The 27539-nt window shown below is 33.7% G+C and overlaps 5 protein-coding genes across 7 annotated transcripts; 3 read left to right on the top strand and 2 right to left on the bottom strand.

Moving 5' to 3' along the window:
- Positions 1–828: 828 nt before the first annotated feature.
- Positions 829–4147, bottom strand: LOC105130466 (DUF4228 domain protein). The gene is made up of 3 exons (XM_011033003.1): positions 3281–4147; positions 3071–3213; positions 829–1316 (listed from the first exon to the last, which is right to left on the bottom strand). Exons 1-3 carry the CDS (start codon positions 3528–3530, stop codon positions 1176–1178), a joined length of 534 nt encoding a protein of 177 aa, XP_011031305.1. The 5' UTR covers positions 3531–4147; the 3' UTR covers positions 829–1175.
- Positions 4148–9176: 5029 nt separating this feature from the next.
- LOC105130467 (cyclin-D1-1-like) lies at positions 9177–11132 on the top strand. 2 transcript variants are annotated; one of them, XM_011033004.1, is made up of 6 exons: positions 9177–9341; positions 9372–9657; positions 9737–9823; positions 10115–10418; positions 10500–10615; positions 10773–11132. In XM_011033004.1, the coding sequence occupies exons 2-6, from the start codon at positions 9388–9390 to the stop codon at positions 10929–10931; spliced, it is 936 nt and encodes a 311-aa protein (XP_011031306.1). In that variant the 5' UTR covers positions 9177–9341; positions 9372–9387; the 3' UTR covers positions 10932–11132. The 2 variants fall into 2 exon arrangements, with proteins under 2 accessions (XP_011031306.1, XP_011031307.1); XM_011033005.1 differs by having other exon boundaries at positions 9177–9651.
- Positions 11133–14621: 3489 nt separating this feature from the next.
- LOC105130469 (heptahelical transmembrane protein 4-like) lies at positions 14622–18336 on the top strand. The gene is made up of 4 exons (XM_011033006.1): positions 14622–14911; positions 15509–15771; positions 16145–16451; positions 17509–18336. Exons 2-4 carry the CDS (start codon positions 15512–15514, stop codon positions 18163–18165), a joined length of 1224 nt encoding a protein of 407 aa, XP_011031308.1. The 5' UTR covers positions 14622–14911; positions 15509–15511; the 3' UTR covers positions 18166–18336.
- A 3146-nt stretch (positions 18337–21482) lies between these two features.
- LOC105130470 (putative glycosyltransferase 7) lies at positions 21483–24787 on the top strand. The gene is made up of 2 exons (XM_011033007.1): positions 21483–23146; positions 24410–24787. Exon 1 carries the CDS (start codon positions 21740–21742, stop codon positions 23111–23113), a length of 1374 nt encoding a protein of 457 aa, XP_011031309.1. The 5' UTR covers positions 21483–21739; the 3' UTR covers positions 23114–23146; positions 24410–24787.
- Positions 24788–25981: 1194 nt separating this feature from the next.
- On the bottom strand, positions 25982–27533 carry LOC105130471 (uncharacterized). Of its 2 annotated transcripts, none has more exons than XM_011033010.1 (5): positions 27284–27533; positions 27137–27203; positions 26758–27051; positions 26534–26677; positions 25982–26339 (listed from the first exon to the last, which is right to left on the bottom strand). In XM_011033010.1, the coding sequence occupies exons 1-5, from the start codon at positions 27350–27352 to the stop codon at positions 26329–26331; spliced, it is 585 nt and encodes a 194-aa protein (XP_011031312.1). In that variant the 5' UTR covers positions 27353–27533; the 3' UTR covers positions 25982–26328. The 2 variants fall into 2 exon arrangements, with proteins under 2 accessions (XP_011031312.1, XP_011031311.1); XM_011033009.1 differs by having other exon boundaries at positions 26534–26674; positions 26755–27051.
- Between the last annotated feature and the right edge of the window lie 6 nt (positions 27534–27539).

Raw genomic sequence — 27539 nt, forward strand, 5'->3', positions numbered from 1 at the left:
CTTACCCTTTACTTTGTTAAATGGGGAAAAGGAACCTAAGTGGTGATACCACCACCATGTGTTGCTTCTTTTCATTTCTTTTCTTGTTTATATTTATCGCAATATGGCTCGTCGTGGACCGCAAGTGTCAATTCTCCTTTTTACCATATGCTCCATCACCATATTCATCTTCATCCTCATCCATGCCTATCCATAACGACAGCATGTTCTTTATCTTATGCTAGCGGGATAATTAGAATTATCCTTTTAAGTTTGAACTCGAGATGTAATTTAATTTATGGAGTCACATATGTACTGATATATTCCATATGTATTTGCTTTTTATGAAACCTTATTATGCATTTTAATATTTGCACTTCTTTCTTTCATAAAAATACAAAATCTATAATAAAAATTATCTATAGATTTCCGTATTATTATACGAGAGAGATGAAAACGGTTTCTGATATACTGAATGATCCCTTGCTATTCTGTACAATTAGAATCTTGATTTTTTCCCAAAATATACTACCACCTTGATTAAATTAAAAATCGATCTGCTTCTGTGAAGGAACCCTGCACTCGCGGCAAGTCCAGAGTCGAGATCAGCCTATCGCCTTCCGAAATGGCATCCTAAAATTGAGAACAGCGACTCTGTAGGCTTTTATGCTGGACAGGGACAGCTCCTACCCTTCTCAGAGGGAGGCAATAAACACTCACCAAAGAAATCCTTTGAAGCAAGTTTTCAAAGCTTTTACTTGAAATTAAGACCAGCCTTTCTCAGAAAATTAGTATAGACTAAGCCCCGCTGGTATTTAAAGGGTTGATATGCAATGCAAGGCCACCAAATTAACAATTTTTATGTATATAAATACGTGCTAATTACACTTAAGCAAAGGGGATTATCCATATATACGTAGGAGTCCAAATGAGTTACATATATCTGGCGACAGAAACACCTAGCTAGGTCTAGTAGTGGAAACTGATTAATGTGCATGTTGATGTTCTGAAAAGAGAAGAAGGGGTGGTGGGGGAGCTAGAGAATATGAACGTATTGAGGAGAGTGAAAGGAAGGGCATGTTTTTTGTTGTTTTTAGCATGTGATTCATGGAAGAAAATGGCAGGCAGTGCTGGATGCTTAAGAGGGGGTTTTAACTTGTGTGAAAGATAGTGGAGAAGGTGCAAGGTTGTGCTTTTCAAGTTCCAGTTTCTGAAATGCTCTGCAAGGCTGGCTTCCATTGCCCCCCACCAGCACCATAATGCATCCCCACTCCTCCTCTGCTGCTGCTGCTTGTACTGCCACCATTGCTTCCCAGTCGGTTAACCTCCTGCTCCACCTGCAAAAAGATAAAAAGAAAACTCAAATGGACAGATACCATACATGAGACAATAACAATTCCGATTTTCACACCTGCACTGTTGTTCATTTCATTATTGATCACTTCTTTTTAACAAGCATTCACCACATAAAATCTTGAAATACTGGAAAACAAATCAAGCATCTTTTGATTTGTGGGTACACGTCAACCTTGTCCCTTGCGAATTGGACAAATAATGAAAAGACTCCATGGCCAAGGACTAGCTAAGCTAGCTGCCCTTGCTTGTAGTAGCCCTCTACTATATACTTTTGAAGCTGCAGCCAGTTGTAAAGTGGGAGAAAATATGATCCTCGTGATTATCTAACAAGCACTTGAGGTGATGATTTAGTTTAATATTGCAAGCAAATCAATCATTGAAATAAAAGTTCCGATTTAGCCAAAATATGTACAGAAATAAAGTTGCAACTCCAATAGGGACATGGTGTGTGGTACTCTTTGTTTTTGTAAGATTTTTAAAAAGTATTAAATTCATAGTTTTTATAGTTACAATGTATAAAAATTTAAAAATCATTTTAATAAATTTCATTATTATTATTATTGAAATGAAAAGTAGACAAAAACATATTTGATGAGGAGATAAAAACATAATTGCATTTTTTTTTACTTTTTAAAATAGACATTACATGAAGACATATCTCTTCAATCCGGCAAGGTAACCAAACTAAACTTCTATAGAGGAGAAACAAGAAACTTGGATGTAATTTGTTAAACTAATTGCTGGGTTTTGCAGTCTGAGTGCATCTAAGACCATAATTAATAGTGTGTTCGGAAATATCGTTATTATTGTTTTTTGAAATGCTTTTTATTTAAAAAATATATTAATATTTTTTTTATTTTTTAAAATTATTTTGATTTGTTGATTTTAAAAATAATTTTTAAAAAATAAAAAAAATATTAATATATTTTTTATTAAAAAATATTTTTGTAAAAGTATTCTATATTGCATTACCAAACAAATCAAAATAATTTTAAAAAATAAAAAATATATTAACTAAAAAAAATAAGTTTTTAAATGTTTTCGGACACAATTCCAAACGCACTCTGAAACTCTATCTGGCTACGCATCTGCGGAGCAAATATGTGTTTTTGCCATTAAAAACGTTGTTTTTTATACAGTTTTGATAATTACACGAGACATGACAAGAGCTGAACAAAATCGCCCTCCCACCTACCTCGCCAGTGCCCATAAAATTATATCCCATATCCTCCCTTCTTTAAAGCTCTGACAAGACAATTTTATTGACCTCAATCCTACACGGCAACAATGGACAGAATTTCCCTTGTCTTTACTCTCTGTGCACGTGAGAGCTCATTAACCAGCGGAAGCAAACAAGAAACCATGATGCTCCACGGTTAGAGAGCTCTATGTAGTCTAGAAAATGCAATCATCTGGAATTTAAATATCACCTTTTATTTTTAACTATGATCACGAGCTTCCTCAGACGTTGAGGAAGCTTGTTTCATTTTCATTGATAAAAAGAATTATGATGACAGTGTCAAGAAATCTTGAGGGAAAGAAAATCTGTGCTAGACTCTTTTCTTTTCTTTTCCTTTTTCAATTTTGTCCCTACTTTAATTAGGTATGCCTTTCTAATTGAAAAGAAAGATGCTTTAATGAGTTGAGAAGACACAAGATTAACAGGGAAGATACCGTGTCCCTCCCTGGTAATAAAAGGAAAGAGAAAAGATTTGAAGCTTCTTGGCCATGTTACCTTGATGGAGTTGTCAGAATTAGAAATGGGGTTGAGCAAATCTGACGAGTTCTTCCTCTTCATTTCTCCCCCAAGCCCTCTACTCTCTTTCAACAACTTTCCCAATTTCACACATTTTTTTGCAGCAAACTCTTTCAACACATCTGGAAGCAAAAGGAATTAAATTAAAAAGGTTATTGCCAATTTCATATGTATAATGTAAATAATTACCTTCAAAGCTGACAAGTCGATAAACATGACCAATGAGCAAAGTATCATCAGGTCGAAGAAGCTTGAGCTGTTTCAATGGCAACCCGTTTTCTGTCCTCGTTGTTGGTGATGTTACAACATGTGCCACATAGTGACCAGGATTCGAGTTCATGATTTCATGAGCACTAACAGACCAGTAAATCCTCTCGATCTTGTTTCCCGGATGTTGTATCACGACAGTTGCTGCCTCCGCTGCTTGACAATTTCCCATGATCTTCTTCTTGGTTGTTTTGATCCAAAGCAAACGAGCGAGAAACAAGGATAAATGAACTATATACGTGTATGTGTATAGCCTTGAATGCCGGAGGTTGCTTGCCAGAGGGCAATTAGGTTTATACAGAAGAATATTTAATAGGGCTGACGCTTATTCACGTTCAAGATGTACGGCAAGAATCCAGCAGGGATGTGACATAGAGATTCACTGAAAATCGAGAAGTAAAAAAATACTCAAAAGAAACCACAAAACCGCAACTTTGCAGAACTTCCTGATCGCAAAGTACGACTACTAGTCTACGCTACCAAGCTAGCTGATCAGCTCAAAACAACGTTCATAGCTCAAGGCCTCTGATCATGTCATGTTGCGTGACGCATACAGCAATAGCGTGTGTGAGATTGAGATCAGAATTTTTGAGTGTTGGAGGTGAAAGAAGGAGACGGAAAAGATTAGGCCGGTGGGGGGAGGGAGTGGGGAGATTTATTGTATCATCGAACAAGGCAGAAAAAGTAAGAAGGCTTTCATAAACGTTTCGCTTTTGTTTTGCATGAAATGTATTCTTGGACCATACACGATGGAGGTGGGGGGCAACGCACGATTCCCAGCTTGTTATTTATACTTGTGTGAAGTGTGTTTGGCGTTTTAAAATACTAGTTTTATAAAAAGTATAGATGATAGTATTTTTATAATTAAAGTTTCAAGCGAATTTTAAGTGGAATTAATTAACTATAGAATATTTGAAGGGTCAAGTATTTTGTTCTTATTGATTGATAGTTTGGTGAGTCCTTCATAAAACGTGTTTAGTGATTTAAAAAAAATAAAATTTGATTAAAAATAAATTTACAAAAGCGCATCACTAGAAAGCTGTTTGGTATTGTGATCCAATGTTCTATATTTCAAGTATAAGCCATCGCATTTTGCTTAAAATAAAATCTTGATCATAGCTTAAAGTGAATTTTCAAAGTTCAACTTATTAATGCAACTTTACCTAAACCTCATAATACTTGTTTGGAAACATAATTGATATTGTTTGGCATGCATAGTCGCATACTATCCAAATATGGTTTGAAATCAAGGAGTCGTTTCGTATACGGATTTATATATATATATATATATATATATATTTAATGTGATTATTGAAAATGTAATATGTTTTTTAATCAAAATTGAACCAATAATGTGTTTTCATCATATTTGACTCATTCATGTGAACTTAATAAAAATTAATGTTTAATTATTGAGACTTGTAATATTTAATTTTTCAACATGGTATTTCTTCTAGATAACTATACATATAAACAAATTTATAATATATTAATTATATTTAAAACCAATATGTTTAATTAGATTCAAATAGTTATTTTTTTTAGTAATAATATAAAAATAAAATTTAAAAATTTGGAGTCTGACAATGCTAAATCAAAAAATCTTAGATCTAGCAGCAATAACAAACCAAAAAATTAAATTTAAGTCTGACTATAATATTAGATTCGGGAATTTTAATCTCATCTTAAAAGTTAGACTCAAGAGCATAGGTTTGCAACCCCTATAGGAGTTTACGGACCTTAGGTGCGGGTCAACGGAGCTAGGGAGACTTAAAAAGATCCAAGGACGCGGATTTACAGACCCATGAGCTATGGATCCAAATGTCAAACCCAAATACCTTGGATCATGTCACCGGACTTTAAAGTCTAGTGTTTGGCCTCAACGACTAACCCAAGCATTGAGGACTCACTTCTTTGTCTGACCCGAGTGCTTAGGGTATGGCAACCATGCCATTCCTTGACTCGGGGTAGACAGTCTTGCCATGCCTCGCTGAAAGTTTTATCTTGCTTCAGCAAAATTCAAACCGGTCATTTTGTTTCCAATTATTTATTTTATGTCAAAGGTCCATTAAAAAATAAAAAATCTCACCTTCCATTGTATGTCTAACAATTTTTTTTAGAAATAACAACTTTGTTATTACACTATTTTAATCTATGATAATTTTTTTTTGTAAATATTTTAATTTATAATAATCTATGTCTAGATAAATAACTAAAAAAGTATTAAACCTCTTTAACATATCGTATAATTATGAATTTAATTTCATAATTAAAACTACCGAGTAAAATAATAAATTTATTAAAAAAATCAAACAATTAAAACTTAATCAGGATTAAAATATTATGTTAATTATTGTTATTAATGATAAAAATAAAGGCCTGCTAGTCCATTAATTCAGAATAATATAAAAACAAAAACATCAAAATAAAATAAAAAAATCTCATTTCCTCCCACCAAGGCATGCGATCCCCGTCATCTAAGAAGGGAAAATACATCTCAAATCCCTTAATATGCAACATTTTTAATGAAAAAAACACAAATATTTTTAACATCAAAGGCTACTAATTAATTAGCAAAAAAAAAAAATCTAAAATATCTCCATACCAAAGGATCCCTGATTTTGTCTTGGGATGCAATGGCCACACAGATACCTGAATATGGATGTGACCAGCAAGAGTTGAAGATTCGACCTTTGCACTCTACAAAACAAGATCAGCATCTCTGGCCTCTCAATGTTACAACATCTTCTCCATGTATGGAAAAGCATTACTTGTTTTTTAAGTGTGTTTTAAGAGTTCATTTTACTTATAAAAACTTCAAAATGTTTTTTTAAAATGTTTTTTTATATAGTTTTATCATTCTAGCATTAAAAGAATATATAAAAAATCATTTTAATATATTTTCAAATAAAAAAAGATAATATTAAATACACGGCAAGCTGTTTTCATGTACTGGGGAGACAGATTCCATGAATTCTGCACACTAATTTGGCAGCGGAGCCACTCTCTGCAATTAATGCAATTCAATTCGTTGTGGTGAATTTTTCTTTGACAATTAAAGATGATGTTCAATGGACACAGCATAACGTGTTCATCTGGGCAATCCTGCCTGGTACAGCGTGGAGGAGAGTTTTAAATGCAAAGCATTTAGGGTGCCAAATAATGGGTGCGTATTCATGGTTGACTTGATGCGATTTTTCACAAAGAAATTAATGGGAGATTTTCTTTATTTCTTTTTTATTTTCAACAAGAAAGAATTGAGCTTGAGCGTTTATACTATTATAGTTATTTTTTAAAATATTTTTAATATTAATATATCAAAATAATTTAGAAATATTAATTTAAAATAAAAAATTTAAATATTTTTAAAATACCAAAAGAAAAACATAATCACATTACCCTTTGCATCTTGCTTTCTGATCCCGTTGGAGAAGAGGATGATGATAAACTTTAAATGATCATCATGGGTTTTGCTGACGAATACCTTCTTTAAAATCAAATCATTCTTTTCTATCATGGATTTGATTTTATCATCAATCAAATCACCACCGTGCATGGTTTTTCTTTTTCAATATTTAAAGGTCGGATGTTTGGCCCACATACTCTACTCTATCGTCATAAAATTTTATCTAAATTTAATGAATATTTGTGAGCATACAAGGAAACTCCTTGAGAAATTTCCCACTCTTCGTTGCCTTTGTTCTTGGGTTTTTGTATTAATACTTGATAGGCCATTAGATTTGGTTAGTTGATTAGCCCATCTTATGGGAACCTAACTAACCCTAATCACATCTAACAACGGCTACCAAAAAAAACCCTACCCATGCCAAATGATGGTGGCTGCTCTTTGGTTTTGAGATAAGGCACGGTGTGGTCAAGCCTGCCATTTGTGAGGGGAGGTGAGATTTTAACAAACTCTCAAGCTTCTCTTGTTCAATTTGTCTTCTATTAATGATTTTTGTGGTTTAGAACATTTCACAAAAATTTTAAATAAAATTTTATTTTAAATTATTTTTTTTATTTTTTTAAATTATTTTAATGTATTGATGTTAAAAAAATTAATATATTTTTAAATAAAAATATTTTTAAAAACAATTGTTATCCTCTTTTATGATGGGCACTCAATTTTAATATGATTTTTGTCCCTTTTTATGTTAGCCGGTCAAACTTGTTTTGGATGGTAAAAGTTCACTACCGAGCTAAGAATACATGTTGGATGAAACATTATTGGATCCTCATTTATCCTAAAATAAAGCATTATTTTTTCATATATTCTTTTCGAAATTGATAGGCATGTCTTAATATATAACTCAAACCTTGAAAAAACATAAAAAATAAAAATAAATGTTTTTAAAACCACACGGCAATTTGTTTTTTTAATTTACATTTTTTATGTAATTTAGTAAAGTTTAAGTTTTTTACGGGAGGATGTTTCTATTAGCTTGTATAAAAATATTAGAAAAATAAGTTTAACTTTGATAATTTTTTTTAATTTATGTTAAATATCCGGATTATTTTTTTGCATATCTTAACTAATTTTCATGAATATTAAAATTAACAATAAAATAAGTTTTTATAATTATAAAATTTAAATATAAATTATAAAAAATAAATTTTTTATTCTAAATTTTTATTACTGAACCGATTTACTAGATGGTTGAACTATGATAACCTTAGTCCACCTCCTCGAGGTTTCGTTATCTCTCAAATTTCTCCCATAAACTTTCGTTTGTACCAATTACCTCCTAAACTTTCATTGAATTTTCAATTCTCTCCCCTTCTGCCTATCACTCTCCGTGACCTAACAGAATGATGACGATTTTTTATGGTCACTCCTGTCAACTCAGCCATTGTTTTAAAACCTCGACACCTAATCGTATCCAGCTAACCTAAGGCCAGAGGATTCAAAAATAAAAAAAAAACATGATTAACCTGGTTAAAAAACACACTGAATTTATTTTAATTTTAATTTTTTAAAAATTTTTTAGAGCCCATCCTCTTAACCCGCAACCCAGCTCCATGGTAGATTTAAAAACTATAAAATCAGCCTCAAAAAACAAGAGCACAATCCTCGAGTTAAAGCATCTCTCGGTGACATTTTATTTATTAAAAGAAGAAAAATCACAAAACAAGAGGCCCAAAATTGCAATGAATATTTCCATGAAAAATAAACGACTTATACATTATATATAGAGCGTCATATTAATTATTCAATTTAGAATATGTAAACATGTATAAAATGCACGAGCCACAAGACCTAGCTTAATAAATTTATATTAATAAACATCTAAGAAAATATAAAAATCGGGTCAGCAAAGGAGGGCTGGTTATGCTTTTCCTTGGATCTGAGCCCATCTCCAAGGACCATAATTCACAAGCCTTCTCCACAGGATTAGCGGTGTGCATTTTAATTTTCTTGGGCCGGGTGATCACCTCACTAGATCTCCCGGCCCAAGATACATCTTTATAAGACTAAAAACAGCTTGGAAACGTCGTCATTTTGGTTAAATAAAGTTTCTCCACAGGAATTGCACCGAAAAGGTACTACGCTTGAGTGACCACGTGGAAATCGCCAATTTGGTCATGCCTGTGGCTTTGAGCTGTGGCCGTAACTTTTAAGTGTTGGGTATTATTTTCAGAAGTTATAATTTGTGATTTTTAAAAAGCCACAATCATAGCTAAAAACCATAATTACAGCTAAAAAACGCAACTTTCCTACTAAACATGCCTTAAGCAAGCCTGTATTATTGCAGGAAATTTGGATACAAGACAAGCACTGCAACAGGAGTTTAGTCAGTGCCTATCTTAGAATTGGCCCTACAGCATTTTGGCTTCTCTTCGAGGAAGCTTCATGCAAATTACCTCAATGCTGTGATCTGTGAAGTGACAGAATCAACAGTGTTGTAATAATCTGTATAAATTACATACAAAGACACCACAAGCAACGAAAAAGTTCTGAACCTTTACTCCAATGCGTGACAGGAAAAGCAGATGATGATCAGTTCAACTGAGTAAAAATCAGCTACAACATGTCTGTCTCTGCAGATGTTTCCACTCCTTCTGTTAACTTGTACTGCAATGAAACAGCTGGTGATGCACTTTGTTCCAGTAATGATGGTGGCATTAGTGAAATCAACTCTGCATATCTTCCAGTTGATATCGACGAGAGCTATATCGATAACATCCTCGTTTCCGAGCTTCATCAAATGCCAGAAACTGAGCTAATTACTCGATTTCCTGACATTCCAGAATCTGGTTCTGCTCATCAAGACACGCTGAATTGGATGTTGAAGGTTGATGCTAGTGTTTTAATCCTACTCCCTTGTGTATTTTTTTTTTCCTTTCTTCCTTGCTAAGTAGACTCTCTCTGCTTTGCAGGTGCATGCTTACTACCGGTTTAGGCCCGAGACAGCATATCTCTCTGCTAACTATTTTCATTGTTTCATATTATCTCATACTTTGCAGGTAATGTGTTCTTGACTTAAAGATGATCATTATTGTATTATAGTATGATCAACTGCTAATTCATCATACAAACATAATGTGACTAGATTGGAGCCACATATAGATAAAACAAGAAGTAGGCATCAAAATCAATTATTGTCTATTCTAATATATATTAGGATCATGCCCAAATGATTTGACAGAATTTAGCCACTCGATTTCTCATTGATTGGGTCATTAATAGTTGTTTCGTGCAGAAAGGTAAAGGATCGATTTCTCATTGATTGGGTCATTAATTGTTGTTTCGTGCAGAAAGGTAAAGGATGGCCCCTGCAGCTATTAGCGGTAGCCTGCCTATCTTTAGCAGCAAAATTGGAGGAAACAAGAGTCCCATCTCTTTTAGACATACAAACACTAGAACCCAGATTCTTATTTAAACCAAGTACAGTTCGAAGGATGGAACTTTTGGTAATGGGCAGTCTCAAGTGGCGATTACACATCATTACGCCTTTCTCTTTTCTGCATTATTTCATTGCTAAGCTTTCACATCTCAGCCCCAGAAGTAAGAATCTCATCTTAGCTCATTCATCCGATGTTATTATCAGCACATGTAGAGGTAATTCATAGGGTAATCAAACCTTTCAATCTCTTTTACACATACAAGAATTACAGCTAGCTTTGCATGAATTCTTAACAGTGATGAATATCTTGGCTTATACTCCATCCACAATAGCAGCAGCTGCAGTGCTATGGGTGACTGATCAGAGTATTGGTTGCCCCAAATTGGAGTGCTTTCACAACAGAATGAACAAGGTAAATCTCCAGTATTATCTTCATTAAATCTGGTCAGGGAAGTGTAAGAACGACTTCTGATGATTAACTTGTTCTTATGTGTGCAAACTTTTGTCTGTAATAGATTAAATGTAATCAGAGTAATAAAACTACGGTTTCATGACAAAAATGAAAACAGGAAATGGTGAAAGGATGCTACAACCTTATTAAGCAAAACACGCCTCAATTGTCTCGTGGTAAAGCACTTGATGCAACCATGCCAGGGAAATGTTTTGCGAAGAAATGCTGGAGGAAGGATTTCAAGTCAAGCCAAGACATGTCTCCAAGCAAGTGCTGAAAATGGAAGCTGCTTACAATATTTATATATCAAAAGCTCGGTCTCTCTGATTTTTTTTTCCCAATGCTTTCTCAAACGTGGCCTTTAGAAAGATGGATTTATCTTTCATTTTATACTGTTGGTTTGTTTGAGTTGACTCGAAAGGCAATTTTGAGAAAAGTTTGCTGTTAATAAACAACTATCTCGATCGAAAAACATGAACTCCGAAGTGAATCTGATTTATAATCTCGAAAATGTACAAAATAACTATGGAGTGAATATGATTTAAAAAAAAAAACTAAAGAAGTATTTATTGTATTGATTTGTGTTGTGTGTGGTCTCGCATAATGTGATGGTGGAACCACCACATTAATTTCTGTCTCTTGATATTAAAATTAACGTGGTTCGAGTACTGCAGAAAAAGAAAATCAAGAGAGAAAAAGAGAAGAAGAGGCTGGAGAGTAGCATGTGTTCTTCCTTTGATTTTCAACTCGTTCACTGTTGAATCGGGCTAAGATTTTGACAGCAGCTTCTAGACACGTTACTCTTTATTCTGGACGGCTGGATCGAATATTGGTGGTGTGGAAGCTGACTGTTTTGATAGAAAACAGGATTGTTAGTATTGTGAGTTTTTCTCAAATAATTCTCTTTTAATCTTGTTGTAATCCGAGAATAAGTTGTTCTTGATGATATATATGTTGTATTCCTTAGTTGAATTTGAGAAAGAATAATTGTGAACCCATTATTTGTTGATAATAAAAGTTTTTAGGTGGATTACGGTCCCGTGATTTTTCCCGCATCGGGTTTTCCATGTTAAAAATCTTGGTATTGATTTTGTAATTATTTACATTATATTTAATCATTGTTTGATTCTGTTTTTACTGTAAATAAAAAATAAAATTAGAACTTATAAATTGTATTTCACTTAATTGATCCGGGTAATTAATATCTAGTTATTCCTAATTTCCCAACAATTTCATATATTCAAATGAATCTAATAATTTAATAAACAACTATCTCGATCGAAAAACATGCTCGGGTTTGCTTCCTCTTGGCTTCTCTCGACCCAATGCCACGGAATGTCTTTTGATCAATGCTTGTTCAGTGACTCGGTGAAGCATGTTGGATCTGTTTTTTCAAAGACAAATCAAAGCCGATGAGTGGATGGATCGGGGTGTCAAAGACAATGTCTATCAAATATTCGTGTTCTCCTCTAGTTGAGTTTATTATTATTTAAAAGAATTTTTATTTATGATATATTACATTAAAACTTGTTGTAATCTAATTTGAAACCATTTATTTTTAATTTAGTTTCTGGAGAGATTAAAAATTAGATATTAAAAAATTAATAATTAATTTCAATCAAAGATATGATTTGTCAACAAGGATATAGTGTATTATTTTTTTTTCCTGATTTTCGGTTAAAAAGATCATCAGAATATTTTCAGTTAATTTTTTTATTTTTTATTTTAAATAAATTTAAATTAAAAAAATAAAGTTTATATTTATTATTATAATTTAAAAATACATACCTCGAGCCCCCGATTGGCAAATGAAAACCCTAAGCTTTTTATTTGTTTCTCTTTCTTTTCCAGTTGCCTCTTAGACTAGCTCTCCCACCATAACCTTTCCCTTCATTCCATCTCTAATTGACTGAACCAGCACTGAACCGCCACCAACTCACACACGGTAGAACCACCACCAGTAGCGACCCAATAGCAGCCTCCTCACTCGGTTAACACCATATAGCCACCATAGACCCATTAAACCCCAAGCTAAAACATACCCAAAGATAGCCTCCCTCTTCTCTGTTTCAAGCTTTCAACCCGACAGCACCTACACACCACCCGCTGACGACAAACAACTCCGTCACTAGCAGATTTCCATCTCCACTACTGTTCCTTAGATTTTCACAAGCTGGCCTCTATTTTCCTCCTAAACCAGAAGAAACAGATTTGTGTAAAAAATAAAATCCAAAACTTTGCTTGTGCCACCAAATACATCGAAGCGTCACTTGCATGTGTTTGCCATCCACGGGATATGCGTGTCACCCACGCGCAGCCGTAAGTCGTTACCCATTCCAAGTAGAATATTTTATGGTAATAATATTTTTTTATGTAATCAGTCTTGAATTATATCAGGTGATAAATTTTTTAAATAATATATTTTCATCTAAGAATAAAAAGTTATATATCATTTTTTTTTTAATTTTTAAATATTATTGTGATATCGATAAAATTATTGATTTTTTTAAAATATTAATTTGATATTTTTTAAATGATTTTTTTTTTAAAATACACATAAAACAAAAATTAAAAGAGTCTTAAATAATCATTATGACTAACAATTGTCCAATTTTTTGGTCAATTTGCAGTTTGTGTGTATTTTAAAAAGAGGCAATGTGTTGTCCCCCACGTGCTACGTGTCATCTGAAGTGCCTCTTTTGTGGGCCCTAAATGATACGAAGCTGAGTTTGAGGAAATTTTGGTTTACTGGCTTTTTATTTATTATTATTATTTATTTTTCAATGAGACACGTCGAGGCTTGTACTATCGAGTTGTTCACTTCTTTTCCTTAACCTCTCATACTTGAAATTTGTAATATATATATAACAAAAGATTATTAAACTGTTTATTGAAAGTATTATAGTTTTTTTTCAAGATTCACGAGTTATTATTATTATTGGATGAATTAGAGATAGACAAGTCTTTTTATTTTTTTTAAGCATAATAAAATGATTAAATTATTTTTAAAACCAAGAAATTTCCAATAAGGGTCTAATTAAGGTTTTTTTTTTACTTTTTTAAAATATAATAAAATAACTAAATTATATTTAAAATAATTTTTTTAACTGATATCAAGAGATTTTTTTTTGTATTTTCATCATTGATTTTGGGTTATAACTGAAATTATATGCGTGAAATATATCAACTAACATCTTATACACCTGATTGCTTTAATTATATATATAATTAAGAAACACTAACATATTGATTTTACGTCGGCTTAATCAATAATCATTACATTCATCAAGATAAATTAAACTTTAATTATAAAGTAAAGTTAGAACGGCTTGCAATATAATATTACTCAAAAAGATATTTTCTGTCTTTTCGTTTTGGTATAGTTCAAAATTGTCATCTTTTTATCAAACAAGTCAAACGGTTAACTATTTGGTTTTTCTATTATATCCCTACTATTAGTCAATTAATCGTGTTTTTAGTATTGTAATGCAGTTTTATTTTGATAATATTTTTTAATTAAAAATATATTAAAATAGTTTTTTAACATGTTAATACCTTTCAAAAACACCTAATTAAGAAATTATCAATTTAAAAAGCACTTTGATTGCAACACAAAAACAAATACCCACTAGATATTTGATACCGCCACTCTCTTTTTCATTCATATCCAAAATCTATTCAAATAAATAAAATACAAAAAAGCATAAAATTCCAAATAATCATGTCATACATTACATTAAGACTTTGCGACACTTATTTTTAATGCACAAAAAAAATTAAAAAATGTTTTTTATAAATAATACACAAAATAAATTAATTTCTTAAATAAATTTTATACGAGTCCCTTTTCCAAGGCTATCAAATTTTTTTATAAAATAATAATAAAATGTTGTAATTATCATACTTATTTAATATAGAAATATCATAAGAAAACAACGATATTAATTAATTTAGAGTTAGCACGGAAGCATAACCATCATAGGAATTATTCGCATTCAAAAGCATCTCTCTGTTTATTCTCATTCTCTGCTTTCTCACGCTTCTGGGTGTCGGTATCGCTAGCTCTTTCAATAAGAATAAATTTGGTGTCTTCTCTCCTCTCTCTCTGTTTCTCTTCATTCTCCCACGGCCACGTGTAACCTTAAGGCTTGAGCAAGCACGTTTGTGTTTTTATTTTTAGTTTTTAGAGCTTGTCATTTCTTTTGCACGTGAAGACTATCATCATCATCGTCATCTGCGTTTCAGTTTCAGCTTCAGGTACCGTTTTCTAATTTGGTTTCTTGCTTCTTTTCCATCCCCATTTTATTTTTCTTTCTTTTCCTTGGAATGAATTCGATAAAAGACGTCATCAACTTAGAGTTTCTTGAATTCTTGTTTTTTTTATATGAATCTTGTGGTTTCCCTTGAAAAACGATGAAACAAAACGTTGATGAATGATTCTGAATGTTCATCAAACGTAAACTTAGAAATCTTCAATAATATTAAATATACAGAGATATTATTTACTATATTAGGACTTGTATTCTTCTCCCTCACATAAAAAATAAATAAATAGAATCTATGAATAATATATTATAAGATTTCTAGATTGCATTCTGGCAGTGTTCTAAGATAGAAAAAGACAGATCAGAAGAAACGTGTTGGTTAAAGAGATAGATACAAAAACATAAATTAAATTAGTTTTTGGAACAATTTTTTCAGTGAATTCCCGGAGACAATTTTTTTTTTTCTGTCGTTTTTGTCTCTCTCTTTTGTGTCCTTGACAATCAAATGTTACTTGAAAATCGGGTGCTAGCTATTATTTGAAATGATCTGATATTTTTTTTTATGGCATGCATGCATTTGTTTCAACAGAGAATGGCTGGTGTAAATGAAATGAGTGAGGGTTCGGAGCTGATAACTGAAACAATTGAGAAGGTCCCAGCAACTGTTTCAAGGGAAGGAAAAGGGAAGAGATTATGTAACAAAGTTCAGTATCAGCTTGTAGAGTACCATTCTTTGCCTGGATATTTAAGGGACAACGAGTTCATTGTGGGCCATTACCGTCCTGAATGGCCATTGAAGCAGGTTCTGCTAAGTGTCTTCACTATCCATAATGAGACATTGAATGTTTGGACGTAAGTTTCCCTTCTGTTAGGAACCCACTATTTCGTATTTTGAAGGAGTTAAAGTCTCTTGTTTTTTGTTTGTGTGATAACTGTTGTAGATGTTGGCAACACGTGGATTGTTGGGGCTCTTTACTGTTTAGGGAAGATTGATCGCTTATGTTTCTTGCTTGATTTTGTATTGAAAAGTTTGAGGCTTTTTGGATTTTGTATTTAGCAAAGTAGTGTTCTGTTTGTCCATGTGACCGTGATGTTTCCATTTCCAATGAGGAATTGAAGATAAGAGGACAAAAATCAGAGGATACAAATTTTTTTCTTAAGTTTTGGTTCATAAGCTAGATGTTCTGCTTTGTGTCTTTAATTACAGATTATTGATTCACTGCAGGCATTTGATTGGGTTCTTCCTTTTCCTTTCCCTAACCATATACACTGCAATGAAGGTTCCAAAGGTTGTTGATCTTCATTCTCTCCATCTTCCAGAGGTGTTAAAAGCTGATTTGCACAAATTGCAAGAATGCCTTCCCTCTTTACCCACCATGCCTGATCTTCACAAACTTAGGGAGGAGTTGAAGAGTACATTTCCTTCAATTGATATGCTTCCATCACTCTCAGGATGGCATGTTATGGACCTCCTATACAATTGTTTGCCTGAGCGGTTCTCACATGGTAACCAGACTGATGTTTATGTTCTGGTAACGATCTTTTTCCTCAATTCTTCGGATTAATTCTGTAATTACATTGAATTTCCTGACAATGAATTTCATATATCTTCATCTTTTCTTTATAAGTTAAAGTTAGGAAAAGTGTTTGGTTATTTTCCACTCTGTTCTGATCTTAGCGAATGGAAGTATCTCATCGACAATTTAGTTTTAAAACTTGTCTCTGCCTCTGACGTTTTGGCTCTACCTGTAAAGGGCTGATTGCTAACTTGCCATTGTCTTCTGAAGTATTCTTAGTTTTAATCTTGTCATTACATGTTCTAGCAAGAATGTTGTCCGTGAAATTCTTTCATCCTTCTGCTTTTGTTGTGGTGTGTTGATTGATACTGTCCTGGGAACTGAATATTTGAAAGATTTGAGTTTTGCCTTCTTTGCATTTAAAAGATCGATTAAACTTGTGCGAAATCAGAAATAGGTAACTTGCCAATTACATGAGCTCTGAATCTCAAAACTTCTCAACTAAGTTTCTGAGCAACAGATGGCTTGCAACTGAAATTTGTGCTGTTTGCATAGAAGCCATTAATATGTTAAAAAGATAGTTCAAACTATATTGTGTAAATGCATTACTTTTTCTATGATGAGAAGTGAAAGCAACACTTATCTATAATCTTGGACTTCCAAGTAATTACATGTAACATAGTTACATAGAACTAAGTTCTGCATAAAGTCACAGGAGAACCTATTCGATGCTGAAGGTGCATTTTATTGAATGGGCTATCATATCTCGCACCGCCGGATTTCGCCAATATTTTAAGTCTGTCACACCTGAGCACAGACCAAATGGTGTTTTTATGTTGATGATTAGATTTGCATTCCAATCTATCAACAGGTGCAAGAAGAAAACTGTTTGAAAGAGTATTCTTTATTGATGCTGGTTTTATTTTCAATGGTGGCTTTCCACCGTTTTGTATATTCAGTAGTTTGTTTATGGATTCTTCCATCTAAACTTTGTCTCTGTTTTCGTTGCTTTTCTTTTCTCATCTTGAACCTTGGGTTGGCTAATGGGTTTTTTTTATCCTATTAAATGCAGCGGACCGTGAAGGAGGATGTTACAAACATAATAGCACCCCTAATGATGATGAGGCCAATCACACGATGGCCATTCTATGCTTTCTTGGGCGGGGCCATGTTTTGCTTGCTAGCTAGCAGCACGTGCCACCTTCTCTCGTGCCATTCCAAGCGTTCATCATACATCCTGCTTAGGCTTGACTATGCCGGAATTGCAGCTCTTATTTCTACCTCCTTTTGCCCTCCCGTGTACTACTCCTTCATGTGCAATCCTTTTTTCTGTAACCTGTACATGGGGTTCATAACTGTCTTGGGAGTCGCCACCCTATTGGTTTCGCTCCTGCCAGTGTTCCAAAACCCTGAATTTCGTACCGTTCGCGCGTCCCTCTTCCTCGGCATGGGCTTGTCCGGGATAGCACCTATTCTGCACAAGCTCATCTTGTTCTGGCATCAACCTGAAGCCCTTCAAACAGCTGGCTATGAGGTTTTGATGGGGATTTTCTATGGACTCGGAGCACTGGTTTATGCCACCAGGATTCCGGAAAGATGGATGCCTGGGAAATTCGACATTGCAGGGCACAGCCACCAGCTTTTCCATGTATTGGTGGTGGCTGGAGCTTATACTCATTACCATGCTGGGCTGGTTTACCTCAAGTGGCGAGACCTGCAAGGATGCTGAGGAAAGTAAATCCTGAATGCTAAAAGTAGTTGATATCGTAGATTAATGTCATTGTGTATCAATCAACAGCTTTTAAGTTGACGCAGTAGAAAAGCGAAATGCTTCTCAGCTGTTGTTTGAGATTTTTTATTCCTAATCTTTATATTAATTTTGTATGTCCGTTAAAATTAACTAATCTCAGAACTCAACTATGCTCGGAACCGTCAGAGTGTCTGCAGATGCCTCACCAAGTTGTCTGCCTCCTCACATAGAGGAGGAGGCTATGGCTTTCCGGTTGCAACTTCGGCTTGCCCATTCCCTTTCTTTGTTTTTTCCCCTAATTTATTCATTAATCTGTCACTATACCGTAATTTTAATTACGAGTCAATTATAAAATATAAGTAAATAATTACTGATAAATAGGTAAATATCCAGCGCATAGCATACAAAATTTCAGTATTTAATCACTAAAACCTTATTTAATTGTAACAAACATCTAGTATTATGGTTTTCGTAATTATTATTTATAATCTCAAAATAACATATAAAATTGTAAAGCCAGCTAATAATTTTTCATATCCTAAATTATTAAATAAATATATAATTTTTTTAAAATTAATTATTAATTCATGTATATAAATTTTTGATATTAACAATAAATTTTTAATTTAAATATACTATCTAAAATATTAAAAAATAAATTTAAAAGTATATAAAATTGAAATGAAAGTAAAAATAAACTCACTATTAAAATTACATCTTTTGATATTTTGTGAAATATAATTTATCTATAATTAAATCTAAATTAATATTATAAAAACCCCTTAATCGGAATAACATAATAATCTCATCTCAATAACGTAACAAAGTAATTAAATTTTTTTTCTCTCTCAATTTCTCTTTCCTTTACTTGATTTTTTATTATATTAGTGTATTATAAATTGGACTTTGTAAGTTTACAAGTTTATTCTTTTACTTTTCTTATTTTTTTACCTTAGATGTTTTTTTTATGTTTCCCTTTATGTTTTTCTCTTGCCTTTTCTTTTCTTTCTTTTTTTATTATGCTTCTGCCCAATTAATAACATATAAAAGGAAAGAAGAGTTGATTTGTTTTGTTTTTTTATTGGCAAATAACTATTTTACCCTTAATAAATCGTTTTGCTCTTATTTAATATTTTTTTTGTTAGGACTACCAAGCTCTATTCGTCCTAAAATTTTAACTAGATTTTATTTAATATATTTTAAGATTCATTATAAAATTTTAGTTCAATTTGATAGTCATATTAAAAATTACACCCAATAACATAAAACTAATCACATTGTGATTTTTCATTAAATTTTTGAATTTATCTAAAAATTCAAAAAATTTAATTCAAACTAAAACATCATATTAGAAAGCTCCATGCAAATTTTTTTGATAAATCAATAAAAAATTATAATTTTTTTTCATATAAAACTAATAAAAAAATTAATAAAATCTTAACCAAAACTATAGCCCATCCAAGCCTTTAACATGCCTATGCCGTTTCATACATCCTTTTGTTTTCTCTTTCACAATAAAGCTTTATTTACTTATTGTGAGATGAATTCATGTATTTTTTGTGGTAGTGTTTTAAATAAAAACTGTTTAAAAAAATATTTTTAATTCTAGATTTTAAAAGGTAGGTGTGAAAAAAGATTATTTAATTAAAACTGCTATGAAAATGATTTTTTCATATAAAATAAATTAAAGATATATTTTATAATAAAAAATATATTATTTTAAATTCTAAAAAATTAAATTTTAAAATATAATTATATGGGAGGCTCATTAAAAATAAAATAGAAGATATTTTCCTCAATAAATAATTTTTTCTTTATAGTTTGGTAAAATATAAAAGCTACTTCAATATTATACGGTTTTAAAATTCAATATTGTGATAGCATTTATGTTTACAATTCTTTGAATTCAAAAATTAATCTGAAGAGAAAGTTAAAATAAAAAACGCTTTCTCAATTAAAAAACAAAAAAACACCATATCAAAAATAAAAAAGTGTCGGCCGAAGCATTTTCACGTGTCTCGTCGTGTCACTTCTAACATGCAACACCTCACCGACACGCGTCCCATTTCAGCCATAGTTCACGCCATGTATTGTCTAAAGTCTAGCTCTGAACATCACACGTGCCTCTCTGTTTTTCACATCCAATATCCATTTTTACTCGTTTAAATACTTTATTCTTATATTTTATAATACAAAAAATATAACGCAAAAAAAGTAAAGGATAAAGAGTTTATTACATATTAATATTTTTAAAGATCAAAATCACATGGATACAGAAAGATAATTAAAATATTTAATTTTTATTTATCCATGTCTCCACTTACTAAACATTATTATAACTTTTTTTATATAAAAAAATTAAAAAATCTTAATAACAATGAATATAACAAGTATTGCATTAAAAAAACTAAAAGAAATAATAATAATAAAAATATTTATTTTTTTCAACGCTATATAAGACAGCTTAAGATGAATAAAAACCTTTAACAAAACTATAAACAAATTTTTTTTAAAATATTTTTAAAATATTTTTTTATTAACTTTTATGTATGTGATAGGTAAAGTCTTTCTCGATGTTCATTTCGAATTTGATATTTTTTATTAAATAAAAATAATATTTATTTTATAAAATATAAATAATAAATATATCTTATTTATTTTTTTAATTTTGTTTTTTGTTAAGTGAGGGTTCATTGCTTAAGTGAACTTTTAAATTAGGCGGGCTCTAATATTATACATCAAAATGTCATTACGGTGCAGATTGAATAATTTTAATTTTTGAAAATATAATTTATAAATCGGATTCGAGAATGATAGCAAAGCTTTTAAGGTGGCTAGAGAGCCTTAGAGACGGATGCACGATAAAAATTCAAAACATGATGATGCACATAAAATGTTTTTTTGTTTGTGGTCTTTTCTAATTTTTTTTAGTGGTGTGAACGTAAATTTACATAAATTTAATATAAGTAAAAATAAAATCTTAGAAAGTAGAGTCTGGCAAAAGCTAAGCTGGTTATTTAGTTTAAATTAATATATTTTTAGTGTTTTTAAATTATTTTAATATATTAATATTAAAAATAATTTTTAAAAAATAAAAAATATTATTAATATATATTTTAATATAAAAATAATTTAAAAAATAATCGCAATTACAATTCTAAAAATAAAAACTGGATGTAAAGAAATTGATTTAATCCGATTTAAAATAAAATAACCTATGCTGAGTAAATGTAGAAAGAGGCATCATGTGATTTCTACTTTCTAGACCTAATTTAGCCACCCCGGCGCATTTTAGCCTCCCTGGCGCATGAAACCGACGCTCTCTACGCCCCAGTCCTCACTTTATTAATCACAAACAACAGAGCCCGCCTCCTTATTTGCTATAAAACCCAACCAAAACTTGCTCTAAATTTAGGACTCAAGCTTGGTAGGTGCTTTAAAGCTTACTTACGCAGTAAACTTGCACTCTCACTACTTGCCATAACACAAGCCAAACAAAATACTAACCTAGCTGATTTCTCTCCGTCGTACTATATAGCTGCTGTTTTGTAAAATGGTCACGCCAGAATTGTCTCAAAGCAAGTCTCAGTTCTCTCCAATGGCTAAATCAAGTGTCAGAACCAAACCCTCTTCCTGTTTCAGTGATGGGTCTCTCTATCTTGGTGCTGCTTTACTGGCTTTTTTACTAGTTTGGTCACTTTGGTCCTATGCACTTTCTCACAATTTCGACCCCAAAACAAGTGCGAAATCTGTCGCCAACACCCATGCCCATGAATGCGTTCAAGAAAACCCTGAAGTCAATTTACACTACGACCCACCAGACCAGACCTTCTATGACGATCAAGAGCTGAGTTACTCTATCGAGAAACCGATCAAGAACTGGGACGAGAAACGAAAAGAGTGGCTTAAACATCACCCTTCGTTTGCCCCAGGTGCTCGTGATCGTGTGGTTCTTGTGACTGGATCACAACCAAAACCATGTAAGAACCCAATAGGTGATCATTTACTCTTGAGATTCTTTAAAAACAAGGTTGATTATTGTAGAATCCACGGTTATGATATCTTTTACAACAACGTTTTGTTACATCCAAAGATGCATAGTTACTGGGCCAAACTACCAGTCGTTAAAGCAGCCATGTTGGCTCACCCAGAAGCTGAGTGGATTTGGTGGGTTGACTCGGATGCTATGTTCACCGACATGGAGTACAAGCTTCCGTTACAACGTTACGATTACAAGAAACATAATCTGATCGTTCACGGGTGGGAAAAACTGATCTACGAGAAGAAGAGCTGGACCGCCTTAAACGCTGGCGTTTTTCTGATTAGAAATTGTCAGTGGTCCATGGATTTCATGGAGAAATGGAGCAGCATGGGTCCTATGAGTTCAGAATATGAAAAATGGGGTGAGATCCAACGGTCAGTATTCAAGGACAAACTGTTCCCTGAGTCAGACGACCAGTCGGGTTTGACATATTTGCTTTACAAAGATAAGAGTTTAACGGAGAAGATTTACTTAGAAGGGGAGTATTATTTTGAAGGTTATTGGGCAGATATACTGCCAACGTATGATAACATAACGGAGAAGTACACGGAGTTAGAAAAGGAAGATGGGAAATTGAGGAGACGACATGCAGAGAAAGTGAGTGAGCAATACGGTGTGTTTAGAGAGCCACACCTGAGAGAGGCAGGGAATGGAAAAGGCAGCTGGAGAAGACCGTTTATCACGCATTTTACTGGCTGTCAACCTTGTAGCGGGGACCACAATCAGATGTATGAAGGGGAGACTTGCTGGACTGGGATGGTCAAGGCTTTGAATTTTGCTGATAATCAAGTGCTGAGGAAGTATGGTTTCGTGCACCCTGATTTACTGGATTCTAACACCGTCACCGAGACGTCGTTTGATTATCCTGATGACGGGCCTTGGTAAATAAATTGATTACAACAAGAAGGAAAAACAAAGGTTAGTTTTGTTGGTTTATTTCTTGCTGCAGTTGCTTTTTAAAATGGTAAATGTATCAGTATATTAATTATATCAAAATGATTTAAAAATACTGTGACTCTGCAATGAAAAATTCAAATTTCAAGGTTGTTTTGGCCAAACACCCTTTTGGACTCGTGTTTGCATGGTGAAAACTGCGGTTGGAGCTAGAAAACATAACAAACAGGCACTTAAACAATAATTTGAAAGAGTAACTTGAAGTTTTTTGGGTTTTTTTCCCCTTATAGCATGGTGATTAGTTATTTGTAGTGTAAAGTAATAATAATGATGAATGCATGGAGTGATTTTATGACCAATTTTAATCAATGATTTGGTGGCCATGGTGTGCTTTACTCCTTGAAGAAAGAGTAAAAAACACCATGGCCATAATTGAAGGCTTTGCAACCCATAAATTTGAGTAGCGATGAGGGAGGAACATGTAGTGGCACTTTTTAGCATGGGAATCTCGAGGTTCTTTATTGTGTGTGGTTGCTTTATCTTTAGTTTCCTTTTCCTTTATGCTTTATCTGCATTACAATGTGCGAGTCTGTTGATATTCTTGCTTTTTGGGGCTTAAACTGGTGCATGATTGAAGGATAATGTTCCACTTATCAAGGACTTTGTATGATGGAAGCATGATTTTTTTTGGTGGGTGAGTGAGTGAGTTTATGCACATAAAGAACGGAATTGCTGGCATGCCACTTGAACTTATTTTCTTGACCAAATCATGGCGCTTTTCTGGGCATTATAGGGACTAAGATCCTGGGTTTACTCCTTTTAAGATTTCCAAGTTTGACATCCTGTTTTCTTTAGACCACCTATGGTAGATCAGTGACTACCTTGCGGTTGGTTGCTACAATGCCTATGTTTTGGGCATCAGGATTTTGGATCACTGGATTTGAATACAATAGCAGATCCATAACCTTAGATGAGCATTGACATTGTGCTGATTTCTGAAAAATAGGCAATCTGAACTCACCGGCCTTACCTTATGATCCCAATCCCCAATTCCTTTCCTGCTAATCATTCGATCCTGGAAGATTCTAGCCGTGGATGTTAGTTGCTGCTGATCATTCGATCCTGGAAGATTCTAGCCGTGGATGTTAGTTGTTCATGAGCAGCTGAACAGAATGATGTTACATCTATTATCTCAGTTTTCTGAGTGGCTTTTATGTATAAAATTGAATTATACATGATTTTCTAGTACTCGGCACTTGCTCATGCGAATCCTTTGTTGAATGGCAGAAAACCTTATCTAGGGTGGTTCAAGCCTTCCATTCTGGTGCCGACATGGCTACATATTCTCTGTTGGCAAAGGGATGGTTGAATTAACATGCAGCCGTTGTCCTCAACTAGTCTTGCTGAAGGCAGTGGAATATTGTGTTTCACCAGCAGCTCTGTATAAATGAAGAGACTCTCGCAGAATTCACTCCTTTTATTTCTTTGTAGGTTTTTTCCTTCTTTTGAGAGATGATTGGTCTCCATGCTTACCCTGCAGGTTCGGGTTTGTCTTGTAGCTTTCTCGTCCAAGCATGATGGTTCGTAACATCATTAATATTCACAAAACCTTTTGAACCTATGCTCTTCATTTCAAAATAAAGTCTGAGCCTCCATTGATTTCAACTTTTTGGATCCTTTTTTTGTTTGCTTGTTGCCCTGGACTAAATACAGAAATATAAGTGGCGAAGAAGTAATGATACATAAATAAATGAACTATAAATATATTTGGTTGAAGACATAGAATAAATCCATGAGAAGAAATTGAAAATTTAAAAAGAAAATGCAGGTTTTGTAAGATTTCTAGCAATGTTTCTGTAATACTTGCACGTAATCCAACTCCCTCTCGCTCTCATGTCTGACCTTTTCCCAGCAATTATCCCTGTGTTTCATTACCTGTCGCTGTTTCGCTCTCATTTGTACGAAATATGAAGCCTCCAGGGGATAATGATCGAAAATTTCTACAGCACATGCCGCCAAGACCTTACCAAGTGGTTCTTAGCCAAACCATCTCCTTGGCTATAGTAGCCCGTGGGAGTGAAAAAACCCCACATCGTTGTTGCTGGTTTGTGGCGCTCGAGAGAAGCTGGACAGTGTTGTTCGCGGCGAGAAGAAAACCAAAACCTCAATTACTTCAAACACCATATGAACTGAAAAGATCAAAGCAGAGAGAGAGAGAGAATTTTTTAATTTGAAAAGATCAAAGCTTGACAGTGCTGCTGGCCTCGTTGGAGCTATTTACTCTCTTCTTGACTTTTTCTTTCTAGGTTAATCAATTCGTTAATTTTTGTTCTGAAATTGAGAGAATTTGTTTGGTTCTCGAGAAATTATGAGGGGAAGCAATTACGAGGGGGAAAACCAAGGGCAGCAGTTCTACTCGAGTAGAACATGGTGCAATTTTAAACCCATCTGTGAATCTTAAGAGAAGAAAACTACCCTATGAACCAAGGTCTTTGAATCTTTTAAATCCATCTTTCAGAAGCTCTAACCCGCATGCTTTAATTATGCACGATTATTCTGCAAATCCAGATGGAAAGATGTGTACACGTGGTTTTTGGTTCAAATCAAAGTCTCTTGTTCAAAGAAAAGGGGTATAAAATGGCTGCCATGACACTGTTTCCATTAAGTTGTTGTGACTTGGCTGCTCATGCATGTGCTTTGTTGTAATTGTTCTTGTCAAGAAGCATCTCTTTTTATCGCAGCAATTCTGCCTCTGGACACTTTAAAGTTGCTAAATTTCCATGTGGCTGTACAGTCTTGAGCAGCTTTTGAGTAATGGTGTGAGAAGTTTAGGACCACAAATCTTCAATTACAATGGTGTTAGAAGTCCAGGATCACAGCATGTATTGGCTACTTTGAAGGAGCTTACAAGGAACTATCAGCTAGATGATTGGGCAGTCCAAAAACTTGTAGGATCAACACTAAGTTGTTATCTTTGGTACAAAAAAAACTGATACAAATTATTAAAAGACTTAAAACAGCCAATTTACTCAAGCCAACATCAAGTCAAGAGAGAAATGCATGTTCAAGATCTGAAAGACGACGGCATAGCAGTGCTTAGTTTCCTTGTGAATCCACCCTATGAATATCTATCACAATAGAATAGAGGCTGCTTATTTGATTTTCCTTTCGTCTGCAATCTGCATGGACTAGCATCATAGCGTTGTTCATATCTGATCTGTTTCAAGAATCCAAGAAACCATGCACTCTACAATGAATACGCACTGTTGCAACAGCTAATAAAAGATCAAAAGCTTTAAGAAAGACTTGTTAACTGAAGTAACGTCCTTGCTGGTTTCTGGCATGTCGATGCAGCACAAGGAAATTAAATTGATGGCATTACTCAACGACATTTCTACTCCAATTTCTAACCTTGATCACCGGTCTCCTCTGTTGTAGACTTCAAAGTTTGGTCCTGAACATCAGTCTCCACAATGGAAGGCTTCAACCTTTCCCTTGCCTGCCTCTTAGCCATCCTCCTCTGCTTTAGCTTGCTCTGGTTAGCACCACCTCCTGAAGAAAACTCATAAACAAATAAAAGCATCAAGTTATTTCCCAAAAAAATACGTCTGTAGGTCTGCTAGTTTTCTTACCAAGGTTGTTACTGCCAGCAGCACTAAGATGACTATCATCCTCATCAGCATTTTCTCGAACAGCTGGGCTGCCTTCTTTAACTGCACTACTACAGCCACGTTCTACGTCATTGCTCGACAGAGGCAATGGCCCAATAATTTTTCCTCGACGAGAAATATCCTCCTTGAGCTTCTTTCGACGTTGCCTCTTCCTTTGAGCTCTAGTCAACTTGAGGGTCTCCGATTCTAATCTGCCCTCACCACCACCACCATCTTCCTGACTTGTCGATGAACCACTCTGTCGCAGCCCATAATCATCTGCAATCAAAAGCTCAACAATCTCAAATATTGTGTTTAAGTGACTAAGGGCTTTTGATTAAACAATAGCATAAACCACTCAAACCTGGGACCAGACTAACATCAAACCCATCATTCGCTGTGCTTACAGGGCCTTTTCCATCTTCTGTTTCCTGCATTTCATTTAATCCATTCAGAAAGCGAATAAAAAGAAAACGAAAATTACAGGCATTGTATGCGACAGAAATTGTACATGTTGTTGTGGATAAAGAGTGTTGAGAAGGGCCTTATGGAGCTGGCGTCGCTTCTCTTCACAGCGCATTCTTGCCACTAGCTTGGTGAAATGGTGCAGACTTGTTAATATCAGTTAATAGAGAGAAATGCATGTCCCTGACGTAGGAAGCTTTGGCATGTGTTTGGGTTGGCGGAAAGTGCCCAAGAATTGGGGTTAATGCTTGCAACGGTACATCTTGTCTTGGAATCCTGTTTTTTCAAGACTGAAAATAATG

The sequence above is a fragment of the Populus euphratica genome, unplaced genomic scaffold (assembly GCF_000495115.2).
Source record: "Populus euphratica unplaced genomic scaffold, PopEup_1.0 scaffold21.1, whole genome shotgun sequence".
In the NCBI taxonomy this organism is placed as follows: Eukaryota; Viridiplantae; Streptophyta; class Magnoliopsida; order Malpighiales; family Salicaceae; genus Populus; species Populus euphratica.